The sequence below is a fragment of the Pollachius pollachius genome (genome assembly GCF_949987615.1).
Source record: "Pollachius pollachius genome assembly, chromosome: 20".
NCBI lineage: Eukaryota > Metazoa > Chordata > Actinopteri > Gadiformes > Gadidae > Pollachius > Pollachius pollachius.
The window spans coordinates 15,124,206-15,141,872 of record NC_136953.1 but is presented as its reverse complement, the minus strand read 5'-3'; the positions used below and the strand labels follow the sequence as shown (position 1 = coordinate 15,141,872).

Below are 17,667 nucleotides of genomic sequence, written 5' to 3'. Positions count from 1 at the left end.
AGGGATTGGACGACGGCTGCGGCGACAACCCACAAACATCCATCTGCTCCGCCCACTTTTTTCTGAACGCCGGGTGTTTACAGCGTTTGGATGTCGGTGCCAATTTTCCCGACAATTCACATTATTCGGGGGGGTGGGTGGTTGACGTGCCTGCATGATGAACCAACCTGTGCCTTTCCATCTTCGGCGTGAAAGCTCAGACTGAACATTAGCTAATGGAAAAAGCGAAGCTCCACTTTTTTTCCTTCCCACTCAAACTTTCCTTTTTTATTTATTTTTTCAGTCCCCACCACCACTCAAATTCCTTTTTCAATGGCGATGGCAGTGAAGGCAGGGGGACGACGCGGGACAATGAAAGTGCCATTTGCCACGTCTCGCTCAAACATCAAGCATCCTCAAGATGGAAATTGTCACCGTCAAAAAGGGGGGGGGGGGGGGGGGGGGGGGGGGGGGTTGGGGGGGAGAGAAGAGAGGGAGGAGGAGTGTGAAAGTGATGGGGTAATGGAGAACCTCTTTACGGGCTTAAGAGGAGCATGTCACGCGGTGGACGGGTGCTTTGATCGGGATAACGAGGGGTAATCGATGTAACCTGCTTTCAGGGTGTGTGGGCGGGGGTTGGATGGATGGCTTGAGAGGAGGTTGAGATCTCTCCAACAGAAGCCAGGGATGAAAACATGTCGGTAAATGCCCCGGCGGGTAATTGAAGGCTTTCATAAATATGCATAATCTTTTATCGAAACAAAGCAAAACAAGAAGCTACGGGATAATGGATCCCTCCTTTTGAAACTAGCCGACCTGGAAAAGAACACGGCTTGGATGTTACATTATCGACTCGTCTCTGAACACCTGTCCTTAAGTGGCGCGTGCCGAAGCAACTCACTCACACGGTGGGTTGAGTGGCCCTGTTTCAGCTGCCTGCCACTTTTCCCACAAGATAAATGGACTGCGGCTCCCTCCTCGATGCCGAAATGCCACGCCAGGATCGAGACGAAGTGTCACCCCGGCTCACGTCAGCACCACAAGGTCCGGCGAGGAGTGGACTATGGTGTTCAACGCTTCACACACCGCCCCCTCTGTCGACCAAATGTGACACAAAGTAGTGACGCTTTCTATTGTTCTCCCCAGGCTTCAATAGTGCCGCTGCTGCCTTCTCGGAACGGACACTGGCGGTAATTTCTCCAAGGTATTCTCGTGCTCTTCTTCTGTCGAGGCCTGACAAGAAAGCAGCGATGGCCTTGATGACCCTAACCGCCACAGAGGGTGCTGTGCGTCCCCGGGATTTCACCCAGCTCGCACTTCTGGACTCTCGCTCGCCCCCCCTAAGAAGTTGGGGAGGGGGTGACGACACTGTCACTCGGAACGAGGCCGCCTGGCCATCGTCCGCACCTGACCTGGTTAGCGAGTGGGGGATCGGTTGAGCTTGGAGTAAGGGTTTCACACTTTGCTCTTGGTTATGCCTCAGTTGTGTTTGTGTAGGAGTGAAAGGGAGGGGGAGAGATCTTGGTATCGGTGGGTGTGCAATTGCATTCCCAGTGCATATGGGAGGCCTTGACAGACTTGAATAATGGTTCTTACCGGGTGTCTGGAAGTTGAGACGTCGGAGCTCCACAGGGTCAGTGGGATGGTGTAAGGGCATTTCCTTGCTGTTGGGGAGGCTTCCTTTCCTAGCTTCGGATTCTGCCCTTTTCCTGGTGGGAAATAGCAAGAGATATTTGACAAGGGTCTCTTTGTTTAAAAAAAGTGATTATAGGTTTGTGTACACTTTGTTTGGTATTTGGCTAATAACCTTGAAGTAATTTGGGAAGATAAAATACAATAACAACTATGATTTAAGCTATCCTCATTAAAAAGATGCATGTGTAATGCGATATTGCCGGTTTCATGGGCGAATAATAGATTAATAGCACTTTCTAATGCTGTGTTTCTTACAGTTGATTCAGCTTGTCTAATTAATCCCACTTAACCACCATCAAAGAACCTCAATACAAGACAACAATGTCTTGTGGCTTGTAGAAAACATTGTCTTAGTTGATCAAACCATATATTTTCTGATGACCACACTTGCAGACAGTGGGAATTAATGTTGACTTTTTAAACAATTCAATTTAGTTGCTCCACGAGTGTGTAGTGTGCATGAAAGGCCTATTAATGCACATTAAAGTACATTTACAAATTATATGGCTTGATGCAGCTTCTTTTTATATATTTATATCAGAAGTCCGCTTCACACACACACACACACACACACACACACACACACACACGGGACCGAAACGGCTTAAGATATGTGCCTCTTTACATTATGTTATGCTAGGGACAGCCTCTTAGTCTACGGTGGCGCGCGGTTGTTATAACAACCGACGGCCGACAGCCATGACAACGCAGCGAAAGCTGAAATCAGCGGCAGCAGTTGGGGAACGTTTAGCTCAACATGTGTCCCGGGCGGTCGTCCTTGAGGAGAGAACCTGCTCGCTGGAGATCACGTTAATGGAGATAACTAGGTCCACGTATCGGGGAGATTACACAGACCCCTTCACGCTCCCTGAGGTGACGTGACCGTTTTGGGGGAGCGGGTATTGTTTACCTCCCCGGCTATTAATCACACACCACCTCCAACCGTAATTAACAGTGCAGTTAATTGCGTTTTGAGCCGGTGGTTGAGTTACACAGGGAGGGAATATGATAATATGTCTGTGGTGATTGTGGGACTCGGGTTATTAAGAAAAATGTGTTGTTGTGAATTGTTTAGGTAAACCGTGGTTTTGTTTTTCAGGCACACACCAGCTTGTAAGCGTGACATGGGAAATCAAAGCATGCAGGACACAGCATGCAGGGCTTATCAGATAAGATGGCGTGTGGCGTCTAGGAGTTGTTCAAGGAGGAGATAAGCTAAAGACATATCATTATGGCGATCGCTCTTAAGGTTTCCAGCCATTTGATGTTATGATTTGACTTGATGATGTGTCATCCGAACAGCGGGGGAGGTCAATTTAACGGCCATCCAATCTTTTTTTCGGTAATGTGAAACACTGCGTGGCTGAAAACGAGACATTTTTATTTCCTCTCCTTCCATCAGTCTTACCTGTCTGGTTTGCTGCTCCATTTGGTTAGCAAGAAAAGAAAACGGGTGAAACTTTAGTTGTAGTTAGTTTATGATTTCTCCCTCGTAACGGGGAAAAATCCCTATTTCGTACACCTTAAAATCTGAGATCTTCTGCTTGTTTATCATGTTTTGTGTTTCTCTACGGCGGGGGATCTGGGAGATATGATTACCTGAGATAGAAACAACAGTAATCACGGCCCCGAGTTCGGTGCGTGAAAGAGATTAGTAACGCTACACTTGATAGGCAGCCTACCCCCCCCCTGGAGGTTTCTGTGGCACTTTCAACACCGCCGTTTTGTCTCAGGTGCATCCAAGATTTGTTCTTGGGCGATGTGCTTTAGAAATGATTTCGTGATGGATGTTGTTGTTGAATTGTGTGAATTTTTTCAAATGAAACAACATCACTCTTACGAGATTCAGGAATAGTTTTTCAATTCATGAATAACATGCTGGTCAATTTAACCATAAAGTAGTTATTTTAAATCTTTTAAGCAAATATAGGTTATTTATTTCTCATAATCTTTTGCCCATGCTTGGTGTACAGGCTTCTATAGAAATATGCAATGCTGTTATGATTCATCGCTGGCCAAAATGAGTGGTCGTCTCGGCCAAAAGTACAGCTACGGCGTTACGATTTTAGCAGTAATCTCAACCAAAACTAATTCAGCGGTCCACAAGAACCACATCTCTGTTCTCTGCGATTCTGAGAAGGGGGTATTGAAGGGCAGAAGGTAAACAACCTCCACAGTGCATGTGAACCTGTGCTCGTTCGCGTGCACGCAGCAGCCAAAAGTGCTTCAGTTTCCATGCTGTGTGTCTCGGCAATGTAGTGGTGAGCTAGGGGACTGTGTTTGCTGTGAGTGGAGAGAGAGAGGTGGAAGGTGGTGGGGGGCTGACAGAGAGGAGGTGGAGGGGCCAGGGCATCAACTCGGTGGGAGCTTGAGGGGCCTTTAAGCTGCACGGGGACATGAGGCACTGAGTCAGTTCCTTGCCTTCCCACGCTGGAGTGATAAATGGATGAGGAACACCCGGTCCCCAATCCCCCTAAACCAAATACTTGTTTTGATTTGCTGTGAAATATACGTTACTGCAGCCTGTTCACTACAGTGCCTGTGTTTGTATGCTGTTGGTGTCGCGTTTGTGTTTGAAATTCTGAGGACGTGTGTGTGTGTGTGTGTGTGTGTGTGTGTGTGCGTGCGTGTGCGTGTGACAGGTGGAGCCTAAGAGGCTTGGACTGAGAATATTCCTCCCAGCATGAGAGAATTATCTTGTTGTATGCACTTGGAAGATTTGCATATAATGCATTGTGCAGCCCTGAGTTTGTTTGCGTCTGTAGCTGAACGTTGAGGGTGTATATGCGGAGTGTCACAAAAAAAATGTGTCCACTTTGCATTTCATGTATTACACAGGTCCCGTCACTTCTGCACGACCGCAATGCGGGCTTGTCTACTAAAACACCGCAGTCACAATCATTGCAGACTTGTCCTTTCATGAACATCCTGCCCGCCTCGCCGTTTCATATCCTCACCTTTTGTAGAGGAGGATCGCTATGACGATGCATATGATGAAGACCACGGCCAGCACTGGGCCCACCACCCAAATAAGCCCTTCCTCCTCGTCCACGATTGGCTGAGGGTCGATATCAGCTGACACGACGGGATCGGAGTAGGGGCTGGTGGCATACATCGTCTGTGGAACAGAAATGCAGAAAGAATAACATTGATTTGTTGTAAATCCCAAGACACACACAGTACTTTAACGTGTGTGTGTGTGTATGTGGGAGAGCAATGTGCGTTGCGAAACATCTTTGCTGGAGGATATTATTAACTATGGTGATATACTGAGGGCTTGCACAAAATATATCACATTTATATCGATGTAGCGGTATGATCGAGGGGCATAATTTATAACGCAGAAGCTATATCAATTTAAATAACTGCTCTCTCTCGACAACATACATTTTTACAACGTAAACAAACTCATAAAATCGTGCCTTGGATAGGACTTTGGGGCCTATTTTTTGCTGTATTTTTTTGGAGCAAAACATCATATATTAACTTCATATATTTTCCCCTGATATACTATTGACAACTCTGAATAATGTGAGACCGGTGATGAAATATGGAGTGTGTGCGTGGGGTGGAGGGGGCGTGGCAATGTGTTGGTTGCAAATCGGGAGGGTATATCTACTGATGGTATGTTGCTCTCTTAAGGGCTGATTATGGTCCCACGTTCACGCAACGTCATGACAACGCAGACGCTTTGACGCAGTCGTGAACCTTCATGGTTCTGCGTCAGGTTTTAGTAAGCGGACCAATAACAGCCCTTGCTGCTGCGTCGCCTCGACGGAAGGTTAACATTTTTTAACACAGGAGGCGCATGTAAGACCATTGCGATGAACGCAAGGAGGGTGTCGCAAGGACATAAGGGGTCCGTAACCCCCTTTCGTTGCGTAAACGTGGGACAATCAGCCCTTTACAGAGGTGTTGGTCCGACTGACCTGTGTGGCATTTTACATCACATGTTCTGTAGCGGTGTTTGCGGTTCTGATTCCCTGCAAGCTTTACCTTCCCCACAAAAAACACCTCACTGGCAAAGACATTACAACTGCCAATAGACATAATTAGCGGGATTAGCCACTTTAAAGTTTGTGTGTTCCTTCCACAATGGAGCATAGCAAACCATAATGATTGCATTATCTCCTCTGCATGGCCACTTGATTAACTTATTTCCAATTCTGGGGGGGGGCAGCGAGATAAAAAAATAAAAGCTTTAGGGGAGAGGAAAAAAGCCAATCTGTGCTTCAGTCGGCCAATTGGTAGATTCTACAATGTCCGTCATTCTGGTTTTTTCCCTCTTATTTTTCCCCGGCTCTACCTGGACTGCGAGTTAGTGCGTGAGGATGGGCTTAAGTTTCCCCCTAGCTCATCAAATCCATCATTCCGCCTGAAGCTGCCTAATCAGACCTCCTCTCTCTCCCCCCCCAGAACCCACACTTGCACACCACTCGATCTGCAGAGCTGCAGATAAGGACGACCGGGCACGCAACCGGCCCCTGCAATTAAAGACTAGCCCCCTTATCGAGGCTCCTTACTGGCGATTGGCTTTGGTCTCGGGGGATTCCACCACTCTACGTAGGGGGGTGGGGTAGGCCTTTTAAAGGCATCGGCTGCGTTGCGATTGAGAGGCGAAGGAAGGGGCCTCAGATGGGTTCGAAGAAATGCATATCGCCAGGGGACCGTTACTCAAAGTAAACGTCCGGAAAAAAAAACTAAAGACAGACGAGGAAGAACAATGACAAAAAAGCTACCCGGCGCGCAGACACACACCTCTTTGAATATAATTGTTTTGTGTCTGTACTAGAGGCGGTGAAATCAATATCGCTGAAGTCTTTTCATGTGTCCAAGGTAGCGGGGAAGAACGATTTCTTGAGAGAGAGGGAAAGGGAGATGGATAAAGGTGGTGGGGATATTTGTTTTGAGACGTATTTATTTCTAAATATACGAGTACACTCACGTTCTCAGACATCTCCAGGATGGCCAGCACAAAGAAGATGTACTCATGGCCGTTCTGGAGCTGCTTGTTCTCAAAGTCTCCGTAGGTCTTGGTGTCGCCCAGGGTGAACTCGGTGGGCAGGTCCTTGAAGTAGGCGGCGATGTAGGCTCTGGGCTCGATCTGACGCTGGAAGCGCAGCCCCCTGCTCGTGCGGTTGATCTCTTTCAGCAGCTGGAAATTAATTTAATTGATTTAGTTAATGAGCCAAAATGTATATTTCTAAAGTGATTCCTAATTTGTGCTGTTCTCAGCCTTGTACGTCGCTTAAGACAATAGCAAATATACGACGCTTCGTTTACCCGATTTAAAAGTGATGATGACGATTGGCAGTTTGTGAAACAATGTCACATACCATTGTCCCCAGTTACACATTACAGACACACCTGCCTGTGTGTGTCTGAAACTATAGCATGAAGCCGGTGGCATGCATTCGACTATAGTATACAAATACCTGTGTAAGATATGTGGCGCTGTGTCGTCTCTGATAATATGCATACACTGCCTATATGTATGGACAGCTTAAAGATACCAAGCTTGGATAGACACAATTTCAGTTCTACACAAACACCATCTAGTGCTACTCTATTTCAGTACATTGTCCGCCTTCTGTGAATGTGTATGGACGTGGGAGTGTGTGTGAGTGTGTAGCCACGTGAATGACGGCAGGGTGTGTACGCGCACAGTGTGTGTGTGTGTGTGTGTGATCCTATGTGTGTTCTGTTTTTGCTCCAGGCCTGTAGGTCCTCAATCAATGTCTTCAATCATTTCCCCTGTCAACACAGTTAAATCTAGCTGCCCTTGGGAAAAAGTTGTGAAAAGGTGAGTGCTGATATTGACAAACAAATAAATTCTGACAGTCTGACTTCTTTCGGGCAACCGGGCAAGGCTTGCAGACACGCGCTTGAAGGCAGACGCCATAAACCCACAGTCCAGATGAGACACAATGCGGCCTTCACCAATCACGACAAATTAACAACTAGCTTAGAAAAACGTTAAAAACCGATGCTGGCTGTTCTTCTAGACTGTATAATCAAGTTTAAAAGAGCGATGTTTGCGTAACATTGCGTACCTTCGTGACACGCACGTTTGGTCGTAAAAGGAGCTTATCTAGGAAGGCAATGCACCATTTTTTGACGAACACATTCATGCGTTTGCATGACCGCTGCATGTAAAACAAAATGTATGAAATACATAATCAAAATAAATGGTGCACTTTCCGAATGTTTCAAAAGAGCTGCATGCCTATTGGAGCGCAGATGCGACACACACACACACACACACGCCGGCGCATTATCTCGGGTGGTTAAATAGAAAAGTTGTCGAGGACTTTTGCATAACCAGCGGCTTAGCCTGTCCCTAATTTTGTTTCCAGGAACGAGTGCGGGGACGCAAAGACCTGATGCAGCTCTTCATGTAATTACCGTACAGACCCGCGCAGAAGGAGGTGTGGGGAACGCGCTGCGGTGCACTCCAGCGCTACTCCATGCAGCCCTTGTCATAGGAGAAAATGCTATTTGTGGCAATCAGCGAGGCCCTCTCCTATGCCTTTTTTTCCCCGCACTGCCGCCACAGGGAGTCCGATTTCTACATCGCACCCAGCCTCGAGCACACGGTGTTTGGCTTAGTAATGCATGTAAATGGACGGTTCTGTTCCTTATCTGTCCCCTGTGTTTTTCTCTGTGGGCATATTGTGGCTTTGAATCACGCTGGGTAAACCTTGGCCATAACCTCGACACCTACCTCCTCCAGGTTCATCTCGTCCGGGTTGTCCCAGGGTTTGAAGAACTTGCCCGTTCGCTGCTTCTTAAGCGGGACCACCACGATGTAGTATCCCCTGTGGGCGAGCACACACATCACCATCTTTAGTAAAAACGTTTCAGAGAGGACATTTTTTTTAACAAATCACATCAAAGCCAAATCATTCCTAATATTTGAATCACAGCAGGTCTGAGATGAAACAAAAGGGAAATCCGCACAGAGCCATTTTGAAGCTTTGAAACGGCACACCACACAGTCTGTTTGGTTTACAAAGAGTCGCTGGCCTTGGCGGATGCGGCATCGAGATAAGGAGGAAAAAGAAGTTAATGTATTAGCATTATGCTCACAGAACTCAGGGACTACTCTTTCATCTCGAAGAGCCCCACAGTGAGCTAATTAGCCAGGCTCTTCATGTGCACAAAAGAAAGATGGAATTAAAATGATTTTTATCCCCTCAGCTGGGGCGGCAATGGAGATAATGGTCTCTGTCTTTTTTTTTCGGCCGGAATTTCTGGTTGGGCAAAGCCCTAGCTGGTGTTAGCCAAGCTAGTGTTAGTGTGCGTGGCAGCCATTAGCCCGCCACACTAATTAGCTTAAATCCTGGCATGACAGAGGCACGGTCAAGTGCACCGGCTGGAAACAAAAAGAAAATAAACAACAAAGATGGACTTGAAGTGCGAGTTCGGAGACTAATGTGAGACAATCCAACGGGCTTTGTTTGTTTTGACTCTAACCGACTTTAGAGAGCTTAGTAGGGACGTAGGCTTAAGTGATGCTGAGTTACATCTTGTTAGCACACATACATGAAGTGGGCCGGATGTGATATCTGCTTCAGGAAAATTCTCTTACTTTGTTTAATGGCACAGTTACGAATGGAGAAAGTCGAGAGGTTTGGGGGTGGCGCCTCCATGTCAAAAGGGGCTCGTATTTGGATACTTGTAGTTAAGCGTGAGCATCCACATTTTTCTGACTTGGTAGCTCAACCCACATAGGTCGAAGACGGCGTGTATCCCATTCCAACTTTCCATGTTCTTTTTGTGATGCCCTTTGTAATCATTAGCTAGTCATGTGATGGTATCGGATCAGCGCATAGACTTGCGTACTCAACGAAACCCGATGCTGAATTTTAGGCGGTGTCAGAGTAATTTCCGATACTGGTATCGGCATCGGAACAACTCTAGCCTCAACCCTACCAGCTCATAAATGTGCGCGTCTCAGGGAACGACTGAGAAGCAGTTAGGGGTCGACAACCTAAGAGCATCGAGGGCCTCTCTCACCTGACTTTCTCTGTGGTCAGCACGGGCGGCAGCTGAACGGTCACCATGCCGTCGGAGTTGGTCTTGCCGACCAGGTTGGGCTTGGTCCGCAGGATGTCGGGGGCGGTCATGGTGGAGACGCGGTGCTGCAGCCCTCCGGCGCTGTTCCCCCGGTTGGTGAGGAGGAAGGAGTACTGGGTCTCCGGCTGGAGCCCCGTGATCAGCTTCTGGGTGATCTTACCGTCCACCTCCACGCTCTGCCCGTTGTCGTACAGGATCTGGATGTGTGGGAGTTGTAGTTTTTAATATAAACTTAACCATTTCCTATATATCTATTGCAACTAGATCTATAGATAGATCTCGTAGCACAGATGTCTTAGGCCTTCACATGAATATAGATCTATGTATTTATATATATATATATATCTTCGTATCAATCTCTCTATGCATATATTTATCTATCTATTATATTTAAATACACACATATATATAAACATATTTCTTTAGTAGTTGTGCCATATCAATATGTTGCTATTATTGCAAATTTAGTTAATATCGCTCTCACAATATGACAAGCACTCTTGGGATTTCTTATTCTTAAACACTTTTAATCTCTTTACATAGAAGACAGCGGCCTTGTCGTTACAAATTATTGTACCCCACGGCCGCATTATGCTCCATATTTGACAACTACGCGATTCGAGCAGCCCTATCCTCTTCAACATATCTGCCGTTCCTGAAGTGAGCCGGCTGGGAGGGACGTGACTCACAGTGAAGGGCTGGGCCGGGTTGTAGTTCTCGGGGATCTCCCAGGTGAGTAGCACAGACGTCTTAGTGGCGGCCTTCACATGGAAGTTTTTTGCAAACACTGCTAAAAGAAAGGGGGAGTAGAAGATTTAGACACAAATCACAAAACAACTTTAGTGGTCATCCACCCAAGGAGGTTCCCGCCCGCCCCGCGCATGCTTACCTGAGCATGAAGCCCGATTGAAATACAGCGGGCGTTTCAGCACTATATTAAGGCTTACCATACCCCGACCCCCCCCTTCTTACCTGCTGACCAACAGCTTCAGCGTATAAAATGAATGGCTGACCTTTGCTTGGCTGACAACACAAGGGACAACACATACTTACTTTACGCTTTTGGTTAAATCGTTTTTTCACTTTTTTGCAGGGCAGCTAAATATAGACCAAAAAAGGGGAGGCTTTGATTGGTCGATCGGCTTGTTGTTTTTTCTCGGTTCGGCCGTTTTTGTAGAGATGGCTGCTTTTTTGGCGAGATTACAAGGACGAGCTGGTTTTAAACAAAGGGTGGAGGAGTGAAGAAGGGGGAGTAGGAGGAGGAGGAGGAGGAAGGGAGGGGGGTAGTCTTTTCGGGAATGGTCCTACCTTGATCCAGAGGCTGTGTTCTGAATTGCACACTGGGGCTATATGGCCCGGGGCCCTTGCTGGTGAAGGCACACATTTTGATATCATAAGTGGTGTCGGGTCGAAGGCCGTCCAGGATGACGGTGGACTCGGGCGCGGTGATGAAGAGCTCGGAGGGGCTGCGCGGGCTGTTGATGTCCTTGTACTGCAGCGCGTACTTCACCACGTTGCCGTTGCGCTCTGCCAGTAGCAGCGGCTTCCAGCTCACCTGAATGGTGGTGGTGGTGCCCCCCTCAGCAGAGATGCTCTGAGGGTAGCCGCCGGGTACGTCCTCGTTGGTGGTCACCTCCTTGACCGTCTCCTCGCCGAAGCCCACCTTGTTGCGGGCGGAGAGGCGGAAGGTGTACGAGGCGCCCTTGTGGATCTCCTTGGTGGTGTAGTGGTTCTCACGCTCGGGGAACTCGATCACCGTCAGGGGGTCCACGTCTTTGCGGCCGAAGCGGAGGCGGTAGCCTTGCAAGGGGCCGTGGGTGATGGCCGGGGGATGCCATTGGAGGAGGGCCGTGCCCATGTTGGTGGTGCTGACCATGAGTCTGGGTTTATCGGGAACTGGGAACAAAGGAAGAAAAAAAGGTGAAGATGGGATGTTTGCTGATTCTCCCGCACCACCTGCAATACTTAAATTCATCCTACCGGCAGTGTAAGTACACAAGAAGATGCAGGTTGATTCTAAAGTCCTGAGCACAAAGTAACATAATAATCCTCAATATTATTTCGGTCTAGCCATTTTCTGTATTTTTTTGTAGATCTGCTCTATGTATTTATCACCCATTTCAAATTCAAACTATCATCGTTCTGCCAGCATGTGCTGCCTCGAAGCAAAATGGCAGAATATGTCACGCACACAGTGAGCAGGTATGCTTTTAAAAGTCTCTCTGAACAACTCTCATTAAATAAGAAAATTACCCTGTTCCTACCACATGCTTTTATGATGCCAATAATAGCTACAATTAGCCACCAAGGTAGTAGAGAAAGAACATTTCTCTGCCCACTCCACCAGGTGGGGGCCTATAGGTGTCAGTGGAGGACCCAGGGTCCAGGCACACAGCTGCCACCTACCTGCCCCAGTGGTGGTGATGAGTTTGGGCTTGCTACGGGCTCCGTCGCCTTTGGTTGTGTAGGCAGCGACAGCCACTGAGTAGGTGGTCTCAGCTTGTAGCTCTGTGATGATCATTTCCTGCAGCGGAGGAAAGGGTACGTTATTAGAGCCTGTGCCCGCACGCTCCAAGGGCCTTGTCTGAGGTTTTATTGTCCGAGCCTGATCCTCTTATAGGATGCATAGTCAAATTGATATATCTTATATAATTTGAAATGTATTATAGTACGCAATGAGTGCTGCTGTGGTAGTTTGTGGTTAAGACAAGAAAAAATATATTTTCTTCATCAATTTAAAAAAATCACTTTACCATCTGCGATTCAACATCTGCTGTTTCGAGGTGAGTGTTAATTTAACAGTCTTTGAGCAAAAACTAAATAACCATCTGTCTACTATACAGTGGCTGAAACAGCACACAGTGATTATGAATATGCCCATCTTGTTTCAATATTAGATAATAATAATAAAGTCTGTGTTATTATTATATTATATACTAGATATAAATTTTGTATCCACTCACGTGTTCAGTTGAATCATCATATTCCCACTGGTTTTTGGAAAGAAAGAGGAACAAAATCAAAGACTTGTACTGTAGATATAATTGGGCCCAAATGCAGACGACTGAATGAATACATCTTTGACTTGAAAACAACATACAAGATAAAAAACAACATGATCGATGCGTCTAATTAGGTTGCCACTACCGTGCTGAGTAACATTAAGAAGTCATTAGTAGAATTACCGGATCAATAATCTTTAATAATGTCTAATTTCTTACATTAGAGCATTTTCCCTTTCACTACAAGTAGGGCAGCAACCAACTTTCTATACAAACGACTTGACTGCGGCTGTTTGCGAGAGACTTTGAGTCAAGGTTAGGGGCATGGAGGGGAAAAGACAAAGACAGACAGAGAGAGATTGTTTGTGTGTGTGTGCAGTGTCTGAGAGAGATGAGGCAGCTGGCTGAGGAGGAGGAGGGTACTACTATACCTGGGCGTCATCGATCAACATGTCCTTGATGACTGGCTGTCCCATGGGCTCCCCATTAAGCATCCTGACATAGTGCACCTGGTACCCTCGGATCTGACCGTGCTGCTTGGTGGGCATGGGCGAGCGCCACATCACTTTAATTGACGAGGAGTTGACAGCCTCCACCTCAACTTTACGAGGTGGCCCGCTGGGTACTGGAGGAAGAACACCATGGGATAATAAGAGAGAGAGGTCACAATCATAGAAAAACCCACTTTCCACCTTTGCGTTAACACCTGGCCGAATCCAGGGGGGAAAAATGTGGGCGTGCGGAGGAAGGGGTCAAAAATTAGAAAATGCAGCTTACTGCACCCATCACCATATTTAGATCAATTTTTCAACAATGGCAAGGAAAAAGGAAAAGCAACGCCAAAGGCAGGTCTGACACCAATCTCGTAACATTACAAAAATGATTAGTGGATTTTAAAAAGATGGAATAAAAATGTTTTGTCAAAATAGAAAAATGAAGCCAAAGTCGGGTGCTTCAAATGCTTGAAGCACAGCAAGAATTTTGGCTATGAAGGGCAAGGGGGAAAAATGGATTAAAAATGATTATACTGCATGAGCAAAAAACATTTACAAAAATTGGCCTTGAACAAAATTCCTTCCACCTTGTCTTATTCCCACTGTCCCGAAAGCTGTTGCTCCTACAAAAAGCCAAAAAACAGTTGTACGTAGCTTCAAAAATTGTACGGAAAAGAAGTGTCGGACAGTGTAGACAGGAAGTGAGAGGCCGTCGGATCAAAAAGCCATACCATTTGTTGAAATTGATTCGAGTTGAAAAAAAAAAACGGTTAAAAAAACCTGCCACCTTTCAAAAAGTTTTACAAAAGAGAAGAAAGGAAAGCTAATTCCAACTGGGAATTGATTTGAAATGTCTCAAGCGTTAGTCATAATAAACGCAGCCAGGGGGAGGTTAGAAGGGAGGCAGGAACTGTAGATTAATGGCGATGCTATTAGTAACTGTCAAGGGGAGTGGGTTAAGCGGGGCTTTTGCAGCTGGGCCTCGTCGGAAACGCACACATACCGTCCTCCTCTGTCCGTATGAGCCGGGGCAAGCTTTCTGGTCCGGCTCCGACATCCGTGTGAGCAGTGACAGTCACGCTGTATTCCGTCCATTTCTCCAGGTTTTCCAGAAGGTACGTCGGGTTTTCCGGAAGAATGTCCAAGGAGTCGTGCGTGGTGGTGTCCTCTCCGTCGGGGGTCCAGTAGTGAACAGTGTACTTTGTTATGATCCCATTCTGATCCTCGATGGGCGGCGGGCCCCAGACCACCACGATGCTGGTGGAACTGGGGCTGCTGCATGTGACGTCTTGGGGAGAGCCTGAGGGCTCTGATTGGTCCATTGTCAGTGGAGGTTCCGAAGAGTTTTGTTTCGTTGGGTTTTGTTTCGTTTTGGGCACAGTTTGTTTTGGGGAGGGGAGGGGAGGGGGGGGGGGGGGGGGGGGGGTGAGGTTTTTTTGGGGGGGATGGAAGGAGGCAGGGGCGGGGTTGGATGATGGTAGTGGTGATGATGAATAAAAAATAAAAGGAAACAAAATAACACGAAATGAGGACAAAACCACAAACACGTGCGAAAATGAATTTGACGTCAATGGTATAAATCGCAAACAAAAAGCAAAGTAAAAGGTAAAGATCAACATGAACAAACGTGAGTGATATACGTGTGATGTATGCATGGATTTGTGAATGGACAGCTCCAGACTATTAAACCTACCTTAGTGAAAAAATGATATTGGCAATAACTCAATCTGACAATTGATCAATGTCTAGGATTTGCCCCAAATAATTATGAATTCTTAATAAGTTTGAGCCTCAAATAAATTTAAAATAATGATACTAATAATGACAAATTGTGCAAGCAGTTACCATCAATCCAAAAACATAAAGGTTGATGTGTCACTTAATTCATAGGAAAAATCACCAACCTTTCCGAAGCCTGTTGGTTTGTGGTAAAAGCCTGATATTCAACAGAGAGCTCCCCAAGAAGACATGACTGAATTAATAGACTCTAAGCACGTTGACATGCACTGTTACTTTATCTTACGTCAGTATTTACCTCCGCACCTACATCAAGGAACACACTTGAGTCGTTTCCACTTCGATACCTACCTTCACCTCTGCCCTAGTCTGATTAAACCTTTTGCGGTGCAAAAGAGGATTTTGCAAGATACGTCTGTATCCTCTGTCATTTGAAACAATTGTTATATTTCATCTGAATATACCCATGATACACGCCAATACAGAGCTTTCTATGAGCATTTCCTATACGAATATATATACATGAATACGCCCCTTCCTACCTCCCCCCCTTAACTACCTCTCAATGTCCCCATATTGACGATATTGACGTAGAAAGCATAGCATAGAAAGTTCTGCACGCCTGCAAGTGTTCAGTGTATTCAGTTCTGCTGATGTGATGTCAGGAGACAAGGTTCTGTTTTTTATTTATAGACCGAAAAAAATAAGCTCTTCCGAAACAACTAGATGACAGTGGGTATTAGGGATCATATAAATAATGCAATATGTTATATGCCCACGTCAGAATGTTTTTGCACAACAAAGGTAGAGTGTTTTTTTCAGTAACCTTGCAACAAGACTTCACAATAAAGGTCAGGTGTCTATTCAAAGTGAATAGGGAATGGCCAAGTGCACATCAGATACAAGTAAAACTAACCTTGATTGGCCTTATTTCAGTGTTTTACATTTCAAATGCATCACCACGCAAGGCATTGTGTGCCTTGTTAAACAAATTTCAGTTTAATTTGTGTTTGTTATGTACATAAAGTGATGCATTTGAAATGAAAGCTGTATATATGCATATTGTCCACAACCGTCCATAAGTTGTTACAACTCTTCCGCATAGTCTCCGTATTTAGAGGTTGGATAAGGAAGGGGACCTACGTGTTTGTGGGGTTTCGGCCGATATCTCGTTGGTGTATGCCCCGTCGCCATGCTTGCTCCGTGCGGCGAGCTGGAAGGTGTACGTGGTGAAGGGTTTCAGGTCCTTCAGGAGGTACGACGTGGTGGGCTCGAAGCTGATCCGTTTCTGTAGGGGGAAGGGGGCGTTCTTTATGTCTTTACTTGTTTTGCGATAGCAGGGTTTCACGTGATGCCACGTGACGTTACGAGTGGAGCCACCGTCTTGTTGCTTTTTCTCCATTATCATAAGAGTTATAAGATTATAAGACGTATCAAGATCGTGGCTTTGAAATACAAATCACGACCCTCCTCAACAGAGGAACTATAACTTGTTGAAGGTAATATGCAATCATCATTGTGAATCACATGCAATGAAAGAGGATTGCAATTTGAATGGGGTGATTCAAGATGATTCAGTGTGATTCAGAGTTCATGAAGTTTAGAGTTCAATGAAATATACTGAGAGTAGCTAGTTACCTCCTCCTTGTCATCCCTCTTCTTGTACAGCAGTTCGTACCCTAGGATCTGGTTGTCCTGCCCTGTCTGCGCTGGGGCGATCCAGGACAATAAAATGCTTGTTTCTGACTTGGCTTCTCCTTTGAAGTCTGTCGGCTGTGAAGGAACTGCAAAATAGATTGACGCCAAGAGAGTGTTGTCGGTTACTACAAAATGCTGCACTAGGCGCCACTCAAACCACGTCTGCATTTAGACCTGATATTAGAGATACAGTGTGTAGGATTTAGTGGCAACTAGCGGTGAGGTTGCAGATTGCAACCGACTGAACCCCCACAATTATAATTTTCATGGAATCATACAATAATAACAAAAGTCAATTCAATAGATTCAATTGTGTTAATTTATCAATGAGCCCCGAAAGACTGTTAAACAACTTAACGACCCTACCTCCGGTCTTGGCGATGATCTGCAGGTCAGGAGAGAGGGGTCCGTCGCCCACCGAGGTGTAGGCCAGCACCTTGATGTAGTAGGTCTTGTTGGGTATCAAGCCCTGGATGGTGACGAAGTTGGACCCCCGGACGATCTGCTTCTCCCACATGTTGACTTGCTGGTTGGAGTCCATGGTGTAGTACACCCTGTAGCCCATGATCTGCCCGTTGGCCTCCTCGGGCTCGTCCCAGTGGATGACCGCCGTGGTGGTGCTCAGCATACGACCCCTGACCTGTCGGGGCGCCGTGCTGGGCGCCTGCTCCGCCGTCTTGGCCTCGATGGCCTCGCTGGGCGGGCCGCGGCCGATGTTGTTCACCGCCACCACACGGAACTCGTAGTCCGAGTAGGGGCTGAGGCCGCCCACGCTGTAGCGCGTGGTGGCCACGCCGTCGATCTCCTTGTACAGGTCGTCCGACGACTTGGACTTGTGCTGGATGATGTAGTAGGCCACAGGCTCGGGGTTCCCCGAGTCCCAGGTCAGCGTGATGCTGGTGGCAGTGCGCTCCGTCACCACAGGAACCCCCGGGGACTTGGGTAGCGCTGGTTTGAAAATGAAAATAATAATAAGAGCGATT

At 46.6% G+C, this 17,667-nt stretch overlaps 1 protein-coding gene across 8 annotated transcripts in view; it reads right to left on the bottom strand.

The window, feature by feature from the left end:
- The window catches only part of LOC307090792 (receptor-type tyrosine-protein phosphatase delta), a 361,739-nt gene that overhangs the window by 23,797 nt on the left and 320,275 nt on the right, over positions 1-17,667 (bottom strand). For 5 of the 8 annotated variants that reach the window (XM_079757563.1, XM_079757560.1, XM_079757565.1 and 2 more), the window contains 14 exons: positions 17,051-17,632; positions 16,625-16,770; positions 16,130-16,274; positions 14,253-14,558; positions 13,187-13,380; positions 12,717-12,743; positions 12,160-12,277; positions 11,062-11,649; positions 10,443-10,543; positions 9,694-9,950; positions 8,399-8,492; positions 6,620-6,829; positions 4,632-4,792; positions 1,576-1,688 (listed from right to left, as the gene is read on the bottom strand). In XM_079757563.1, coding sequence (XP_079613689.1) covers positions 1,576-1,688; positions 4,632-4,792; positions 6,620-6,829; positions 8,399-8,492; positions 9,694-9,950; positions 10,443-10,543; positions 11,062-11,649; positions 12,160-12,277; positions 12,717-12,743; positions 13,187-13,380; positions 14,253-14,558; positions 16,130-16,274; positions 16,625-16,770; positions 17,051-17,632 — 3,042 coding nt within the window. The remainder of the gene's footprint in view (positions 1-1,575; positions 1,689-4,631; positions 4,793-6,619; positions 6,830-8,398; positions 8,493-9,693; positions 9,951-10,442; positions 10,544-11,061; positions 11,650-12,159; positions 12,278-12,716; positions 12,744-13,186; positions 13,381-14,252; positions 14,559-16,129; positions 16,275-16,624; positions 16,771-17,050; positions 17,633-17,667) is intronic. The other 3 variants (XM_079757567.1, XM_079757562.1, XM_079757566.1) reach the window with 1 other exon arrangement.